Genomic DNA, 17,929 nt, shown 5'->3' with positions numbered 1-17,929 from the left:
TTTACCTTCTGCCTAATTCAGAAAGGATTTAAGATAGCGTGATCATAAGGTGATAATTGAAGGAATTTGTCTATGTAATATATGTATGTTTATGGTCAAAGAAAATAATACTATTATATATATATAACTAACATTTTAATTCACAATTATTTTATTAGTTATTTGTAAATTGTATTAGTATTACTTGGAAATTATGGTATAATTGTATATTACCACATTGTGACTAAGTGGTCATTTGATGTTTTAGATCTTGGTAATGTTCTCACTTCCACTCCAAACACCAAAACTGTTAATGGTAAAGCCGAAAGCAGTGACAGTGGAGCCGAGTCTGAGGAAGAAGAGGCCCAAGAAGAAGTGAAAGGAGCAGAACAAAGTGATAATGGTAATGTTTGGATAATCAGTTAGTAATTTTACAATAAATAAAGAGGGTATGAAGACATTTGGGCTGATTTGGTATTATAGAAGATTGGAGCAGGTGGTGGGATGTAAGCTGTTGACTTTATAACCAGGTTTGCTGTGGACTGAAAGGCTCTGCTACAGAGAAAGGAACAACCAACCTTATGCATAAATGGAATAGGTGTTAACTGAAGGTTGACAAGAATAGGCCACTCCTCCAAATGGACGGCCTGAAATGCTGCATTAGACATGTGCTATTTTAAGGTGTTGTTTCCAACATGAATCTGCATAAGTTACTAAGGACAGGAGACAAGTTAGACTCTCAATATCTTACCAAAAATAGAAGGGAATCCAGATAATAGGATACAGGCATAAGTTTTTTTTGTTTTTTGTTTTTTTTTTTGAAATGGAGTCTCGCTCTGTCGCTCAGGCTTGAGTGCAGTAGTATGATCTCGACTCACTGCAACCTCTGCCACCCTCTGCAACCTCAAGCCGTCTTCCTGCCTCAGCCTCCCAATTAGCTGGGATTGTAGGCATGCACCACCATACCCCGCTAATTTTTGTATTTTCAGTAGAGACAGGATTTCACCATGTTGATCTCGAACTCCTGACCTCAGGTGATCTGCCCGCCTCAGCCTCCCAAAGTGCTGGGCCTATAGGCATGAGCCATCACACCCGGCCTACAGGCATAAGTTTTCATGAAGAAGGAACACTGGAATTATGGCTTAGAGTATTGAGGGCTCTGTTAGAATACCAATGACACATGGGAAGACTGTTTTCAAAAGGGGAGGCAGAAAGACACTACAACAAACTGTGGCCAGGCATGGTGGCTCATGCCCGTAATCCCAGCACTTTGGGAGGCCGAGGCGGGCAGATCACCTGAGGTTGGGGGTTTGAGACCAGCCTGACCAACATGGTGAAACTCCATCTCTATTAAAAATACAAAAATTAGCCAGGCGTGGTAGCAGGCGCCGGTAATCCTAGGTACTTGGGAAGCTGAGGCAGGAGAATCACTTGAACCCGGGAGGTGGAAGTTGCAGTGAGCCAAGATCGTGCCATTGCACTCTAGTCTGGGTGACAGAGTGAGACGCCATTTCAAAAAAAGAAAACCAAAAACTGCGTAACTTAGTTTTGCCTTCCCTTTCCAGTAAGGTATGACAAAGAGCGCCTTCTTTAAAGGTCCTTTTTATCAGCTACATGGACCCCTTTGCACTGCTAGGTCTCATAGAGCAATTCGCTTATGCCTAAGGGAGTAAAAAGACTTTGAGAGATTACTTTTTAAAAGAAACTGTAGAAGATTGACAGGGAACTGAAACAATTTTGAAGCCAACATAATTTGGGTGAGCTCTCAGCCTATAGTAAACCCCATTTCAAGGAGCATGCCTTCTCTTTGATCCAAGTAGGAAACCCTTCAAAGGGATTGTGAGGTTAGGGAAATGACAGCTGGATGTTAAAACATGGTATGCAGAAGGTAACCTACTGTGAACTTTTATGAATCTCTCCATTTTCTCATAAAAGATAAGAAAATGATGAAGTCAGCAGACCGTAAGAATTTGGAAGTCATTGTCACTAATGGCTATGATAAAGATGGCTTTGTTCAGGATATACAGAATGACATTCATGCCAGTTCTTCCCTGAATGGCAGAAGCACTGAAGAAGTAAAGCCTGTTGATGAAAACTTGGGGCAAACTGGAAAATCTGCTGTTTGTATTCACCAAGGTATTGTCCCCAAATAATTCTGTGTCCAGCCTCTTTCCTATGAATAGTCTTTTAATAATTACAGGATCTTTAGGATCAGTTTTGAATTTAAAAATCTCTTGTTCAGTAATATCTTAGGGCTTATTAATATTATAAGGGTTTATAGTTTTGAAAGAGCGTGAATTAGGGCCAGGGTTATATATGTATCTCTTTCTGTTGCCTAGGCTGGAGTGCAGTGGCATAGTCAAGGCGCACTGCAGCCTTGAACTCCTGGGCAATTCTGTCTCAGCCTCCTGAGTAGCTGGGATTACAGGCATGTACCACCATGCCCAGTTAATGTTTAAATTTTTTGTGGAGACAGGGTTTTGCCAGGTTGCCCAGGCTGGTCTGGAACTCCTGAGTTCAAGTGATCTGCCCGCCTCGGCCTCCCAAAGTGCTAGGATTACAGGTTTGAGCCACACACTGGCTTATTTTTTAATTTTTAGGGATACATAATAGTACATGTGAGAAACATTTCTTTTTTTTTTTTTTTGGTGTGAGATGGTGTCTCGCTCTGTTGCCCAGGCTGGAGTGCAGTGGCGCAATCTCGGCTCACTGCAACCTCCACTTCCTGGGTTCAAATGATTCTCCTGCGTCAGCCTCCCAAGTAGCTGGGATTACAGGCCACCATGCCCAGCTAATTTTTTGTATTTTTAGGAGAGACGGGGTTTCACCCTATTGCCAGGGTGGTCTCAAACTCCTGACCTCAAGTGATCCGCCCACCTTGGCCTCCCAAAGTGCTGGAATTACAGGTGTGAGGCAACGCGCTTGGCCAAGAAACATCATTTCTTTTTTGTGTGTGTGTGTGAGATGGTGTCTCGCTCTGTTGCCCAGCGTGGAGTGCGGTGGCGTGATCTTGGCCCACTGCAAGCTCTGCCTCCCGGGTTCACGCCATTCTCCTGCCTCAGCCTCCCGAGTAGCTAGAACTACAGGCGCCCACTACCACACCAGCCTAATTTTTTGTATTTTTAGTAGAGACAGGGTTGCACCATTTTAGCCAGGATAGTCTTGATCTCCTGACCTCGTGATCGTCCTACCTTGGCATCCCAAAGTGCTGGGATTACAGGCGTGAGCACCGTGCCTGGCCCTTTTTTTTTTTTTTTTTTTTTTTTTGAGACAGTCTTCCTTCTTTGCCCAGGCTAGAGCACAATGGCCCGATCTGAGCTCTCTGCAACCTCCGCCCCCTGGGTTCAAACAATTCTGCTGCCTCAGCCTCCGAAGTAGCTGGGATTACAGGCACGTGCCACCATGCCCAGCTAATTTTTGTATTTTTAGTAGAGATGGGGTTTCACCCTATTGACCAGGGTGTTCTCAAAGCCTGACCTCAAGTGATCTGCCTGCCTCAACCTCCCAAAGTGCTGAAATTATAGGTGTGAGGCAACGCTCCCGGCCGAGAAACATCATTTCTTTTTTATTTTGAGACGAAGTCTCACTCTGTCATACAGGCTGGAGTGCAGTGGTGCGACCTCAGCTCCCTGCAAGCTTCGCCTCCCGGGTTCTCGCCATTCTCCTGCCTCAGCCTCCCGAGTAGCTGGGACTACAGGTGCCCGCCACCACGCCCAGCTAATTTTTTTGTATTTTTTAGTAGAGATGGGGTTTCATTGTGTTAGCCAGGATGGTCTCAATCTTCTAACCTCGTAATCCGCCCTCTTCTGCCTCCCAAAGTGCTGGGGTTACAGGCGTGAGCCACTACACCCGGCCGACAAATATCATTTCTTAATATAAGAACCAAACTTGCCTAGTTGGATCTTACATTTAGGCATCCTGTTTGGTAGGTAATTTTCTCTTATAGGATTATTAGGTTTTATAAGATTTCATCTAGGTTGTGTTTATGGAATTCAATGAAAAAACATTTTGTAATCTTTTCAAATAAAAATTATCAACTAAATTTAAAGTTTTGGTAAATTTTAAACAGTGTGGCTTGATAAATCAAATTTGTCTCTCAGTATAAAAATAATATAAGGCTGATGAATTTTGAGAATGGAATAAAGGTCAGGCACGGTGGCTCATGCCTGTAATGCCAGCACTTTGGGAGGTCGAGGTGGGCAGATCACCTGAGGTCAGGAGTTCGAGACCAGCCTGACCAATATGGTGAAACTCCGTCTCTACTGAAAATACAAAAGTTGGCTGGGTGTGGTGGTTCACGCCTGTAATCCCAGCACTTTTGGAGGTTGAGGCAGGTGGATCACCTGAGGTCAGAAGTTCAAGACCAGCCTGGCTAACATGGAGAAACCCCATCTCAAGTAAAAATACAAAAAATTAGCTGGGCATGGTGGCATGCGCCTGTAATCCCAGCTACTTGGAGGCTGAGGCATGAGAATCGCTTGAACCCAAGAGGTAGAAGTTGCAGTGAGCCAAGATCACACCACTGCACTCCAGCCTGGGTGACAGAGCAAGACTCCATCTCAAAAAAACAAAGGAATAAATTTGTTTTTCTTCTATTAGAGTATAATTACCCTATCTGCACTTTTGTTCATATTTAGATATAATTGGTGATCATGTTGAAGATGTTACAGGAATTCAGCATTTGACAAGTGATTCAGACAGTGAAGTTTACTGTGATTCTATGGAACAATTTGGACAAGAAGAGGTAAAAATGACATTTTCTGATTGGTGTATTTTCAAAGTGGTGTATTAGAATTCAAACTTCCATTAGTAGCAAATATACATACTGTTTTTCATTTTGAAAATATACCCCTAAAATGTTTAAACATTTGTATTTTAAACTATTTTTTTCCGAATTGAAAAGTATGTAAAATTCTGTAAAAGTCAAAGAAAGAAAAATTAATAATAACTATTCCAACATAACTATTAATGTACATATATTTATAAATATTCTAGGAGACATGGGATGGAGATGCAGAGGAAACACTTTTTATGCTAGTCCCTATGTTTGAAACATGTATTAATGTTCAGGAAAATTGAATTATCTTCTTTGTTGTTGTTTTTGTTTTTTAGAGATGGGGTCTCCATCTGTCGCCCAGGCTGGAGTACAGTGGCGCAATCTTGGGTCACTGCAACCTCTACCTCCTAGGTTCAAGCAATTCTCCTGCCTCAGCCTCCTAAGTAGCTGGGATTACAGGCATGTGCCACCACACCTGGCTAATTTTTATATTTTTATTAGAGACAGAGTTTCACCATGTTGGCCAGGTTGGTCTCAAACTCCTGGCCTCAAGTGATCTGCCCACCTCTGTCTCTCAAAGTGCTGGGATTACGGGCGTGAGCCACTGCGCCCAGCCTAAAAATAGGTGCTTGATATGTTGCCTAGGCTGGTCTCAAACTCTTGGCCTCAATCAGTGCTCCCACCTTGGCCTCCCAAAATGCTGGGATTACAGGTGTGAGCCACCGAGTCTGGCCTGAATAATGTTCAGCCAATTAAGTCTGTTCTTCACATTGACTGTAATTCACTGGATTGAAATTTTTAGTGGAAATAATTTTTGAGTTTCAGTTAAGATCCAGTATTGGAAGAGAAAACTTCAAAAAAAAAATTATAGAACATCCATGAATTCTTTTTCTCAACTTTTTCTGATAATGATGACAGTGGTATTTTAATTTTAAAATTTTTAATTTTAATGGGCACAAGTAGGTATGTATATTTATGGGTTAGACTGGGCACGGTCTCACACCTGTAATCCCAGGAGGCTGAGGCAGGAACTTTGCTTGAAGCCAGGAGTTTGAGACCAGCCTGGGCAAGATGGCGAGACCCCCATCTCCACTTTATTTTTGTAAAATATAAAAAATATAATAAATATATATTTATGGGGTACATGAGATATTTTGGTGCAGGCATATGATGTGTAATAATCACATCAGGGTAAATGGAGTATCGATTATTTCAGTCATTCATCATTTCTTTGTGTTCCAAACATTCCAGTTGTACTCCCTCAGTTATTCTAAAATGTACAACAAAGTATTGCTGACTATAGCCACTCTGCTGTGCTATCAGGTACTAGATCTTATTCATTGTATCTCTATCTCCATGAGTTTAATTGTTTTAATTTTTAGCTCTCACAAGTAAGTGAGAACATTTGAAGTTTTTCTTTCTGTGTACATAATACCTTCCAATTCCATCCATATTGCAAATGACAGGGTCTCATTCTTTTTTATGGTAGAATAGTATTCCATCGTATATATGTACCATGTTTTCTTCATTCATCTGTTGATGGTCACTTAGGTTGCTTCCAAATCTTGGCTATTGTGAGCAGTGCTGCAGTAAACATGGGAGTGCAGATATCTCTTCAGTATATTGATTTCCTTTCTTTTGGGTATACAGCCAGCATTGGAATTGCTGGTCATGTGGTAACTCTATTTTTAGTGTTTCATTTTTTTTTTTCCCCTTTGAGACGGAGTTTCGCTGTTGTTGCCTAGGCTGGAGGGCAATGGGGCGATCTTGGCTCACTGCAACCTCCACCTCCCAGGTTCAAGTGATTCTCCTGCCTCAGCCTCCCGAGTAGCTGGGATTACAGGCAACACGCCATCACGCCCGGCTAATTTTGTATTTTTAGTAGAGACGGGGTTTCTCCATGTTGGCCAGGCTGATCTCAAACTCCCTCAGGTGATCACCTCAGGTGATTGTCCACCTCGGCCTCTCAAAGTGCTGGGATTACAGGTATGAGCCACCACACCCGGCCTGTTTGTTTTTTGAGGAACTTCCATACTGTTCTCCATAGTGGCTGTACTAATTTTACATTCTCACCAACAATGTACAAGGGCTTCCTTTTCTCCACATCCTCGCCAGCATTTGTTATTGCTTGTCTTTGGGATAAAAGCCATTTTAACTGGGGTGAGATACTATCTCATTGTAGTTTTGATTTGTATTTCTCTGATGATCAGTGATGTTGAGCACCTTTTCATATACCTGTTTGCCACTTGTCTTTTGAGAGATGTCTTTTCCGATCTTTTCCCCATTTTTAATCAGGTTATTAGTTTTTTTCCTATTGAGTTGTTTACGCTCCTTATGTATTTTAGTTGCTAATCTGATGAAGGTGGTTTTGACAGCTATATTTCTGTTTGGCCTTTTTATATCCTCTCCTCATTCTGTCTCCTACCTACCTACCCTGTTCTAATACAGTTCAGTATGTCTTATAGAAAATCATGTATCTTTTGCCTCCCTGAAATAATTTTAACTTTTTGTGTTTTTCTCCTTTTCTCATTTCATAATGCAATTAAATCTACCTCTTAGTTTTCTCAAATTTTAAAAACACATGAATAAATTATCTTTTACTTAAGGTCAAACACAAATGAGTAGCGTAGGCCAGTCATGGTGGCTCACACCTATAATCCCCACACTGTGGGAGGCCAAGACAGGTGGATCACTTGAGCTCATGAGTTTCAGAGCCGCGTGGGGAACATGGCAAAACCCCGTCTTTACAAAAAATAAAAAAATTAGCCAGGCGTGGTAGCTACTCGGGGAGGATGAGGTGGGAGGGTGGCTTGAGCCTGGGAGGCAGAGGATGCAGTGAACCAAGATGGCACTGCACTCCAGCCTGGGCTATAGAGCCAGAACTTGTCTCCAAAAAAAAAAAAAAAAAGCAGCATAGATTGGAAGAATAATGATAAGGAACCCAAACTGAGAATGAGTGAAATTAGTAAAAAATGAAAATGATGAAAAACCCAGATTCCCTTTTATTTTTTCTTTTTAAAAAAGAGATGTTTGGGGAAGATTGATGAAAGGGACCAGATAGATATTAATTTCAGTAAATATCTGGCTGCTAAATTATAGGTTTGTTCCTGTTTTCTCTCTCAATCAGTTAATGGATTAAAGCTCAAGGGGCTGTCTGACCTGGCTTCTGGAGTACAGTGGCACAATCTGGGCTCGCTGCAACTTCTGTCTCCTGGGTTCAAGTGATTCTTGTGCCTCAGCCTTCCAAGTAGCTGGGACTATAGGCATGTGCTACCCTGCCTGGCTAATATTTATATTTTTAGTAAAGATAGGGTCTCGCCATGTTGGCCAGGCTGGTCCTATACTCGTGGCCTCAAGTGATCTGCCCGCCTCGGCCTCCCAAAGTGCTGAGATTACAGGTGTGAGCCACTGTGCCTGGCCCCTTGCTGGCCTCTGTTAACACCACTCTCCTATTTGGTCATTGCTCACCACGCACCCTGGCCATCTCTCTGTTTCTCTAATGTGTCAAGTCCCTTCCCACCCCCACCCCCACTTGTACATCCTCCCTCTTCACTGAGGACTCTTATATACCTTTTATATCCTAACTCAGATGTCCCCTCCTGAAGGAAACCTTAGATAAGATACCCACCTCTTCACCACCTTCACCAAGTCCAGTTAATGATAGGTTGTCATCCACCAAGTCTTAGGTGGGTTCTTTTAAAAACATATTTAGGCTCTGCCCACGCAGTAGTCATTCTTTATTCTTTTACTTTCTTTTTTTTTTTTTTTTTTTTTTTTTTGAGACGGAGTCTCGCTCTGCCGCCCAGGCTGGAGTGCAGTGGCCGGGTCTCAGCTCACTGCAAGCTCCGCCTCCTGGATTTATGCCATTCTCCTGCCTCAGCCTCCCAAGCAGCTGGGACTACAGGCGCCCGCCATGTCGCCCGGCTAGTTTTTTGTATTTTTTAGTAGAGACGGGGTTTCACCATGTTAGCCAGGATGGTCTCGATCTCCTGACCTCGTGATCCGCCCGTCTCGGCCTCCCAAAGTGCTGGGATTACAGGCTTGAGCCACCGCGCCCGGCCTTATTCTTTTACTTTCTTAATAAACTTGCTTTGACTTAAAAAAAAATATTTAGGACCAGGTGTGGTGGCTCACGCCTATAATCCCAGCACTTTGGGAGGATGAGGCGGACGGATCACGAGGTCAGGAGATCAAGACCATCCTGGCTTAACACGGTGAGACTCCGTCTCTACTAAAAATACAAAAAAGAAAAAAAGTAGTTGGGCGTGTTGGCGGGTGCCTGTAGTCCCATCTACTCGGGAGGCCGAGGCAGGAGACTGGTGTGAACCCGGGAGGCGGGACTTGCAGTGAGCCGAGATCGCTCCCCTGCACTCCAGCCTGGGTGACAGTGCAAGACTTTATCTCAAAAAAAAAAAATTTTAGGCAGTAATCTCTAAGCGTGAGGTAAGCACAGCAATTTGGATATTTCTTTAATAACAGACTCACAAAAGCAATTCACTGGCCAGGCGTGGTGTCTCACGCCTGTAATCCCAGCACTTTGGGAGGCCAAGGTGGATGGATCATGAGGTCAGGAGATTGAGACCATTCTGGCCAACATGGTGAAACCCCATCTTTACTAAAAATACAAAAATTAACCGGGCGTGGCAGTGCGTGCCTGTAATCCCAGTACTTGGGAGGCTGAGGCAGGAGAATCGCTTGAACCCGGGAGGTGGAGGTTGCAGTGAGCTGAGATCGTGCCATTGAACTCCAGCCTGGTAACAGAGTGAGACTCTGTCTCAAAAACAAACAAACAAACAACAAAAAAACAATTCACTGCCCAGGCTTCTTGACTCTGTTCGTGGACAAATCATTCTTGTCCCATTTCTTCCCTTCAGGTAGGAAGCAACATATGAACTAAAGACATTTTTTAGTTAAAGAATATTTCCAATAATGACATGAAAGAAAATTTTAGGAAAACAGTATTTCTCCTATTGCTGTAAAAACTTTGTGGTGTATAATTCATGTTTCTAGCTTTTAACTAAGTGTCATTTTAAATTTGTAGTCTTCAGACAGCTTTACGTCCAACAATGGACCATTTCAGTATTACTTGGGTGGTCATTCCAGTCAACCTGTGGAAAATTCTGGATTTCATGAAGATGTTCAAGTACCTCCTGGAAATGGCAACATTGGGAATATGCAGGTGGTTGCAGTTGAAGGAAAAGGTGAAGTCAAGCATGGAGGAGAAGATGGCAGGAATAACAGCGGGGCGCCACACCGGGAGAAGCGAGGTGGAGAAAGTGACGAATTCTCTAATGTCAGAAGAGGAAGAGGTGTGGATTACCTTTTTTCTTCCCTCACTATCTTTACTGATTTTCTTATTTATTTTTGAGATGGAATCTCGTGCTCTGTCACCAAGGCTGGAGTGCAGTGGCGCAATCTTGGCTCACTGCAATCTCTGCCTCCCGGGTTCAAGTGATTCTTCTGCCTCAGCCTCCCGAGTAGCTGGGATTATAGGCACCCACCACCACGCCTGGCTAATTTTTGTATTTTTAGTAGAGATGGGGTTTCACCATGTTGGCCAGGCTGGTCTCGAACTGATCTCAGGTGATCCATCCACCTTGGCCACCCACGGTGCTGGGATTACTGGCGTGAGCTGTGCCCGGCCACCTGACTAATTGAAAAAGTTTTTTTTGTAGCGATGAGCATCTCACTATGTTGCCCAGACTGATCTCAAAATTTACCTCCTTGATAGATTTTTCAAGATAGAAGTCTTGAAAACAGCATCAGGCACCTCAATGCCCATTTTGGGGTTTAACTTGGCAAATAGCTGTAATTCGGTTTCCCTTTTAATCCCCGACAATGCTTGATGCAGGTTCAGCTATGGGAATTCTGCTGCAGTGGAGGTCCAGGATGCTAAAGGGCAATGAGCTAGACAATTTCCTGTTTATTATTCAAAACAAAACTTGCCCATTATATTAGCAAATGTAAAATTTTGTAATATTCCATTCCTGCAAGGGTAGGGTAACGCAATAGTAACTTTTATAGTCTGCAATGTAACACTGTTTCAGCCTTCTGAAAATAGCTTGGGAACCTTGACTCAGTTGTTATCCTTTAATCCAGTAATGATTCTTTTTGGAATCTGTCCTAAAGAGATCAGGGGAAATTTGGACGAGGATTTACATACAAAACCATTCATTGCAATTTTATTTGTAACAGAAAAAATTTGAACTCATCCTACCTATCCAAAAGTGGAGAATGGTTGAGCGAATTATTTCATAACCTAACTAGGGAATTTATGTAACCATTTAAGTGTTTTTGGAATAAAATTTAATGATGCAGATAAGTGTTCATAATATGATTTTAAAACTAGGACATAAAAATCAATGTATAAGGGGATAGTGCCAATTTTGCAAATATATGCCCAGAGAAAAGAATGGATGGCTATATAACAAAATCTTAATAGTAGTGAGATTTCTATAAGGAACACACAATTTAGAATAAGAAGAACACATTTAAAATCCTTTGGATGTCTGGGCATGGTGGCTCACTTCTGTAATCCCAGCACTTTGGGAGGCTGAGGCAGGCAGATCACTTGAGGTCAGGAGTTCGAGACCAGCCTGGCCAACAAAATGAAACTCCATCTCTACTAAAAATACAAAAATTAACCGGGCATAGGTGGCATGCACCTGTAATTCCAGTTGCTTGGGAGGCTGAGGCAGGAGAATCGGCTGAACCTGGGAGGCGGAGGTTGCAGTGAGCCATTGCACTCCAGCCTGGGCAACAGGGTGAGACTCTGTCTCAAAAACAAGCAAATACCTTTGGAGATTTATGATGTAATGAAACAAACAAAAAAAGACCAAAAAGGCAAAAGTAGCTCTTTATTGTAACTTTTAATACTCTAAAGAAGTAGTCTTCAGGGCCAGGAGTGGTGGCTCATGCCTATAATCCCAGCAGTTTGGGAGGCCGGGGCAGGTGGATTGCTTGAACCCAAGCGTTCGAGACCAATCTGGGTAACATGGGGAGACCTCATCTCTATTTTTAAAAAAAAAAGTCTTTGAATTTTTTCAGTCTGGTTACCTTATTAGTAAAGAATGTTTGAGCATGCACTCCAAATGTGTGTATTATTTCTGAATTATTTGCATAATGTATTAGTATATTGTGTATATTATAGAACCTTAGCAAAAAATTTTAGAATATATCAATATGAATAGAAGTTTACAAATCAATTCCTTTGATCTCAGCAGTTTATTTTATGTACTTCCCGATTGCTTCTACTTCACTTTGGAAGTTTTTTTTTTATTTTTTTGAGATGGAATATCACTCTGTCGCCCAGACTGGAGTGCAGTGGCATGATCTCGGCTCACTGCAACCACCGCCTCCAGGATTTGAATGATTCTCCTGCCTCAGCCTCCCAAGTACCTGGGATTACAGTCGCATGCCACTACACCTGGCTAATTTTTATATTTTTGGTAGAGACAGGGTTTCACCATGTTGGCCAGGCTGGTCTTGAACTCCTGACCTCAGGTGATCCATCTGCCTTGTCCTCCCAAAGTGCTGGGATTACAGGTGTGAGCCACTGCTCCCGGCCACACTTTGGAGATTTAGATCTAAAAGAAATTACAGGAAAATGAATAAAACACAGTTTCTACTTGTATAAGAATTAAAACAAGCTTATTTTTGCCTCTTAAAATAGGACATAGGATGCAACACCTGAGCGAAGGAACCAAGGGCCGGCAGGTGGGAAGTGGAGGTGATGGGGAGCGCTGGGGCTCTGACAGAGGGTCCCGAGGCAGCCTCAATGAGCAGATCGCCCTCGTGCTGATGAGACTGCAGGAGGACATGCAGAATGTCCTTCAGAGACTGCAGAAACTGGAAACGCTGACTGCTTTGCAGGTAAACTTCCAAATGTGTCATACCTTCTTCTGCTTATTGATTCTGGAAAGCAATGTGAAATCTCTGTTGATCATATTTACATAAATTAATGTATTTTACTGATTTTTTTAGAAAATAGAAAGAACTTAGTTTTGAAAATATTGTTTAAGAAAAGACTGACCGGCTGGGTGCGGTGGCTCAAGCCTGTAATCCCAGCACTTTGGGAGGCCGAGACGGGCGGATCACGAGGTCAGGAGATCGAGACCATCCTGGCTAACACGGTGAAACCCCGCCTCTACTAAAAAATACAAAAAACTAGCCGAGCGAGGTGGCGGGCGCCTGTAGTCCCAGCTACTCGGAGGCTGAGGCAGGAGAATGGCATAAACCCGGGAGGCGGAGCTTACAGTGAGCTGAGAACTGGCCACTGCACTCCAGCCCGGGTGACAGAGCGGGACTCCGTCTCAAAAAAAAAAAAAAAGAAAAGACTGACCAAGAAACTAATTACTGCTTAAAATAATAGAAAAGTGGCTGGGCATGGTGGCTGACGCTTGTAATCCCAACACTTTGGGAGGATCACCTGAGTTCAGGAGTTTGAGACCAGACTGGCCAACATGGTGAAATTCTGTCTCTACTAAAAATACAAAAGTTAGCCAGGTATGGTGTTGCATGCCTGTGATCCCAGGTACTTAGGAGGCTGAGGCAGGAGCATGCCGTGAACCCGGGAAGCAGAGGTTGTGTGAGCCGAGATCGCACCACTGTATTCCAGCCTGGGTGAGAGAGTGAGACTCTGTCTCAAAAAAAAAAAAAAAAGTAAATAAATAAAAGAAGGGAAAAGGTTCATAGGAAGAGACACTACAGCTTGATTCATAGTTTCAACTGTGGCCTATGATAATCCCTGAACTCAGCTGCCCTTCCTTGAGTAACATTTGTTGGAAAGAATAGAGAAGTAATTAGCATTGGCTCTCTGACCTAGCTGCAAACATTATACAACATTGAAGCATCACGCTGTAACAGATGTTAAGAAGTATTTGTAAGGATTAATCAAAGAAGATGTGCTTCCGTTGCAAGATAAATACATTAAATGTAGGCTTATGTAAAGAAACTGATACTGCAGGCTTTCCTAAACAACCACTGTGAATGTCTTTCTCTTTACCTAATCAGTAAGTTACTCAAGCTATCACATGTTTTTTTAAATTATATGTATCTCCAGGATTCTCAGTTACTTGTCATTATTATCATTATTATTATTTTGGGGTTTTTTTGAGATAGAGTCTCATTCTGTCACCAGGCTGGAGTGCAGTGGCAGGATCTTGGCTCACTGCAACCTCCACCTCCCGAGTTCAAGCGATTCTTCTGCCTCAGCCTCCTGAGTAGCTGGGACCACAGGCGCACGCCACCATGCCCGACTAATTTTCGTATTTTTAGTAGAGACGGGTCTTCACCACGTTGGCCAGGGTGCTCTTGATCTCTTGACCTCGTGATCCACCTGCCTCAGCCTCCCAAAGTGCTGGGATTACAGGCGTGAGCCACTGCACCCGGCCTCTCAGTTACATATTATTATTAATCAGACTGCAAATTCCTAGACTTCCAGGAGTCTATGAATGCCCTAAAATACTATGCACATTTGTCTTTGATCTTGCATTTTCGACAGGAGAGGACTTGTTGTCTTCATCAGATCCTCAAGAAGGTGTATAAGGAAAAAGAGTTTAAAATAGTGCCTTATGACCAGGTGTGGTGACTCACACCTGTAATTTCAGCACTTTGGGAGGCCGAGGTGAGTGGATCACTTGAGGCCAGGAGTTCGAGACCAGCCTGGCCATGGTGAAACCCCATCACTACTAAAAATACAAAAATTAGCTGGGCGTGGTGGTGCGTCCCTGTAATCCCAGCTACTCAGGAGGCTGAGGCATGAGAATCACCTGAACCCCGTTGGCAGAGGTTGCAGTGAGCCTAGATCACGCCACTGCACTTGGCTCACTATAACTTCCACCTCCTGGGCTCAAGTCATCCTCCCACCTCAGCTTCCCAAGTAGCTGGAACCATAGGTGCACACCACCACATCTGGCTAATTTTTGTATTTTTTGTAGAAACAGAGTTATGCCATGTTGCCTAGGCTGGTCTCAAACTCCTGAGCTCAAGTGATCAGCCCACCTCGGCCTCCCAAAGTGCTTGGGATTACAGGTGTGAGCCACTGAGCCTGGCAGGCTCTATGTTTGTTTGTTTTTAAAAAATATTTTACATATATTCAATATCTTTAGTGGTATTGAAATTCTGCTAAAATTCTTTTGATGTATTTTCTTAGACATTTACTTTTTCACTGTTATAGAAAACTTTAGGCTAGGCCCATGGCTCACACTTGTAATCTCAGCACTTTGGGAGGTCAAGGCAGGAGGATAACTTGAGGCTAGGAGTTCAAGACCAGCCTGGGCAACATGGCAAGACGCTGTGTCTACCAAAAAAATAAAATTAAAATAGCTAGGCTTGGTGGTCGGCCCAGCTACTCAGAAAGCTGAGGCAGGATGATAGCTTGAACCCAGGAGTGCAAGGCTACAGTGAGCCATGATCTCACCAGCCTGGGCAACAGAGCAACACTTCATCTCTACAAAAATACAATACAATAATAAAATAAAGTTGAAAAGATTTTGATTTAAGGACTTTTTTTCCTTAAAATTTGAATAATTCACTTGGATGACTCATAGAAAAAATAAATTGGGCCAGGCATGGTGTCTCATGCCTGTAATACCAACATTTTCGGAGGCTGAGGTGGGTGGATCACCTGAGGTCGGGAGTTCGAGACCAGCCTGGCCAACATAGTGAAACCCCATCTCTACTACTAAAAATACAAAAATTAGCTAAGTGTGGTGGTACATGTCTCCCAGCTACTTGTGAGGCAGAGGTTGCAGTGAGCCGAGATCGTGTCTCAAAAAGAAAAGTCAAGTAGGTAATGTAATAAGACTGTAAACATAAGAGTTTAGATTTATTTGAGGTTTTATTTTGATAATTTTATGCAATTTGAGCTAAAAATATAAAGCATCAAAATATTGTTTGGCTTGCCATTTTAGGGAACTTGTCCTTTGGTAAGTATTAGTTTCAGGATAATCTAAGTATAGTTAGCAGAAAAATACTGAATAAACTAATATTTCTATGTTCCAACTGTTCTATACATAAAGAAAACAAAAGCAACCCCCAAAAAAACCTCAATATTTCTGCCTTTTAAAAAAGATGGGAAATAGAAAAATTACTGTGTCTTTCATTTTTTCAAGGCTAAGTCACTTTCACTTGCATTTACAGGCAAAATCGTCAACATCAACATTGCAGACTACTCCTCAGCCCACCTCACAGGTAAGACGGTTTTTTAAAAATTTAAATGCCAGGGTTTCATATGTTTTGTTTTGTTTTGTTTTGAGATGGAGTCTCACTCTGTCGCCTAGGCTGGAGTGCGGTGGCGCGATCTCGGCTCACTGCAAACTCCACCTCCTGGGTTCATGCCATTCTCCTGCCTCAGCTTCCTGAGTAGCTGGGACTACAGGTGCCCGCCACCATGCCCGGCTAATTTTTTCTACTTTTAGTAGAGACGGGGTTTCACCATGTTAGCCAGGATGATCTCGATCTCCTGACCTCGCCATCCACCTGCCTCGGCCTCCCAGAGTGCTGGGATTACAGGTGTGAGCCACCGCGCCTGGCCCAGGGTTTTATATGTTACAATACGTTTAGAATATACAAAATCTTTAAATCATTCCAAATGAAATCTACCTTTGCAGTTAAAAAATACTTGTTTTGTGTTTATTTAAGTCTGAACTACTCCTGAAAGCCTGCTTCCTAAATTATACTCTGAAATGCAGAATATCTTCCTCCTTTCAGCAGGAGTGAAATTTGTTACTAATTTTCTTTTCTACTTTCAAAATTGTGAATGAGGTATGTTTCTAAGTTTATACATGCAGTTGGTGACAAGCTCATTGTATTTTCTCAGAGACCATCTTGGTGGCCCTTCGAGATGTCTCCTGGTGTGCTCACTTTTGCCATCATATGGCCTTTTATTGCACAGTGGTTGGTGTATTTATACTATCAAAGAAGGAGAAGGTAAGACCAGTTTTATCATTTGAAATGGTGTATAACTCTCAGAACCTATAGTAGGCAGAGTTTTAAGCAGCAATTAAGGGATGCTAGGTCCCTTTTATAGATACATCCATCATCATAGTGAACATTCTATATTTAACCTGAGACTGAAACTACCTTGGAAATGTTATCTTGTGGATTCCTAGGTACTTGTTAGACTTAAAAACATTTTCACTTGAGAGCATCTGATGGATTTACACACCTTTGATTTAGGCAACAACACAAAAATGACTACACGCTGCTTTCTCTTTTTCTCTTTTTCTATTTTTGAGATCGGGTCTCGTTTTGTTGCCCAGACTGGAGGGCAGTGGCTATTCACAGGCATGGTCATGTGCACTGAAGCCTCAGACTCCTTGGTTCAAGTGATCCTTTCCGCCTCAGCCTCCTGAGTGGCTGGGACTACAGGCATGTACCACTGGGCACAGTTTATATCCATTTTACTCTATGGTTTGTGAGGAAACAATGTTCTTAAAGGCACGGTGGCTCACACCTGTTATCCCAGCACTTTGGGGAGGGCGAGGCAGGAGGATTGCTTGAGCAAAGGAGTTTGAGACAGGCCTGGGCAACATGGGGAGATGCTGTCTCTATTTTAAACAATTAATTAAAAAGGAATTTGGAGGTACCTTTATTTTTTAAATTTATTTTATTAATTTGTGTTTTTGAGATGAAGTTTTGCTCTTGTTGCCCAGGCTGGTGTTCAGTGGTGCCATCTCGGCTCACTGCAACCTTTGCCTCCCGGGTTCAAGTGATTCTCCTGCCTCAGCCTCCCAAGCAGCTGGGATTATAGGCATGTGGCACCACGCCCAGATAATTTTTGTATTTTTAGTAGAGATGGAGTTTCACCATGTTGGCCAGATTGGTCTCAAACTCCTGACCTCAGGTGATTCACCCACCTCGGCCTCCCAAAGAGCTGGAATTACAGGCCCGAGCCACTGTGCCTGGCCGGACGTTACTTTAATTTGAGGGCCGGGATTTCAGTTTGGGATGACAAGATACCTCAAATAGGCCAGAAAATAATAGATTGGAATCCCTGAAAGTAACTCTGAGTCTGTCCATGTCCATGTTAGGAATAACCTGAGGCCAAACCCTTGGGTTCAAGAAAATCCTTAAATCTAAAAAGTTGCCGGGTGTGATGGCTCATGTCTATAATCCCAGGACTTTGGGAAGCTGAGTTGGGTGGATTGCTTGAGCCCAGGAATTCAAGAA

General features: G+C 42.8%; 1 protein-coding gene across 18 annotated transcripts in view; it reads left to right on the top strand.

Annotated features, from left to right (window-relative positions):
• The window catches only part of ACBD5 (acyl-CoA binding domain containing 5), a 48,744-nt gene that overhangs the window by 22,756 nt on the left and 8,059 nt on the right, over positions 1 to 17,929 (top strand). For 13 of the 18 annotated variants that reach the window (XM_033208852.1, XM_033208857.1, XM_033208848.1 and 10 more), the window contains 7 exons: positions 248 to 382; positions 1,915 to 2,115; positions 4,617 to 4,723; positions 9,798 to 10,065; positions 12,429 to 12,628; positions 15,899 to 15,949; positions 16,578 to 16,687. In XM_033208852.1, the coding sequence (XP_033064743.1) occupies positions 248 to 382; positions 1,915 to 2,115; positions 4,617 to 4,723; positions 9,798 to 10,065; positions 12,429 to 12,628; positions 15,899 to 15,949; positions 16,578 to 16,687 (1,072 nt within the window). Of the gene's footprint in view, positions 1 to 247; positions 383 to 1,914; positions 2,116 to 4,616; positions 4,724 to 9,797; positions 10,066 to 12,428; positions 12,629 to 15,898; positions 15,950 to 16,577; positions 16,692 to 17,929 lie in introns of those variants that run through there. The other 5 variants (XM_033208862.1, XM_033208860.1, XM_033208861.1 and 2 more) reach the window with 3 other exon arrangements.

The sequence above is a fragment of the Trachypithecus francoisi genome, unplaced genomic scaffold, assembly GCF_009764315.1.
Source record: "Trachypithecus francoisi isolate TF-2019V2 unplaced genomic scaffold, Tfra_2.0 Lachesis_group9, whole genome shotgun sequence".
In the NCBI taxonomy this organism is placed as follows: domain Eukaryota; kingdom Metazoa; phylum Chordata; class Mammalia; order Primates; family Cercopithecidae; genus Trachypithecus; species Trachypithecus francoisi.
The sequence above is the reverse complement of the archived record's forward strand: the minus strand, read 5'-3'. Positions and strand labels throughout refer to the sequence as shown.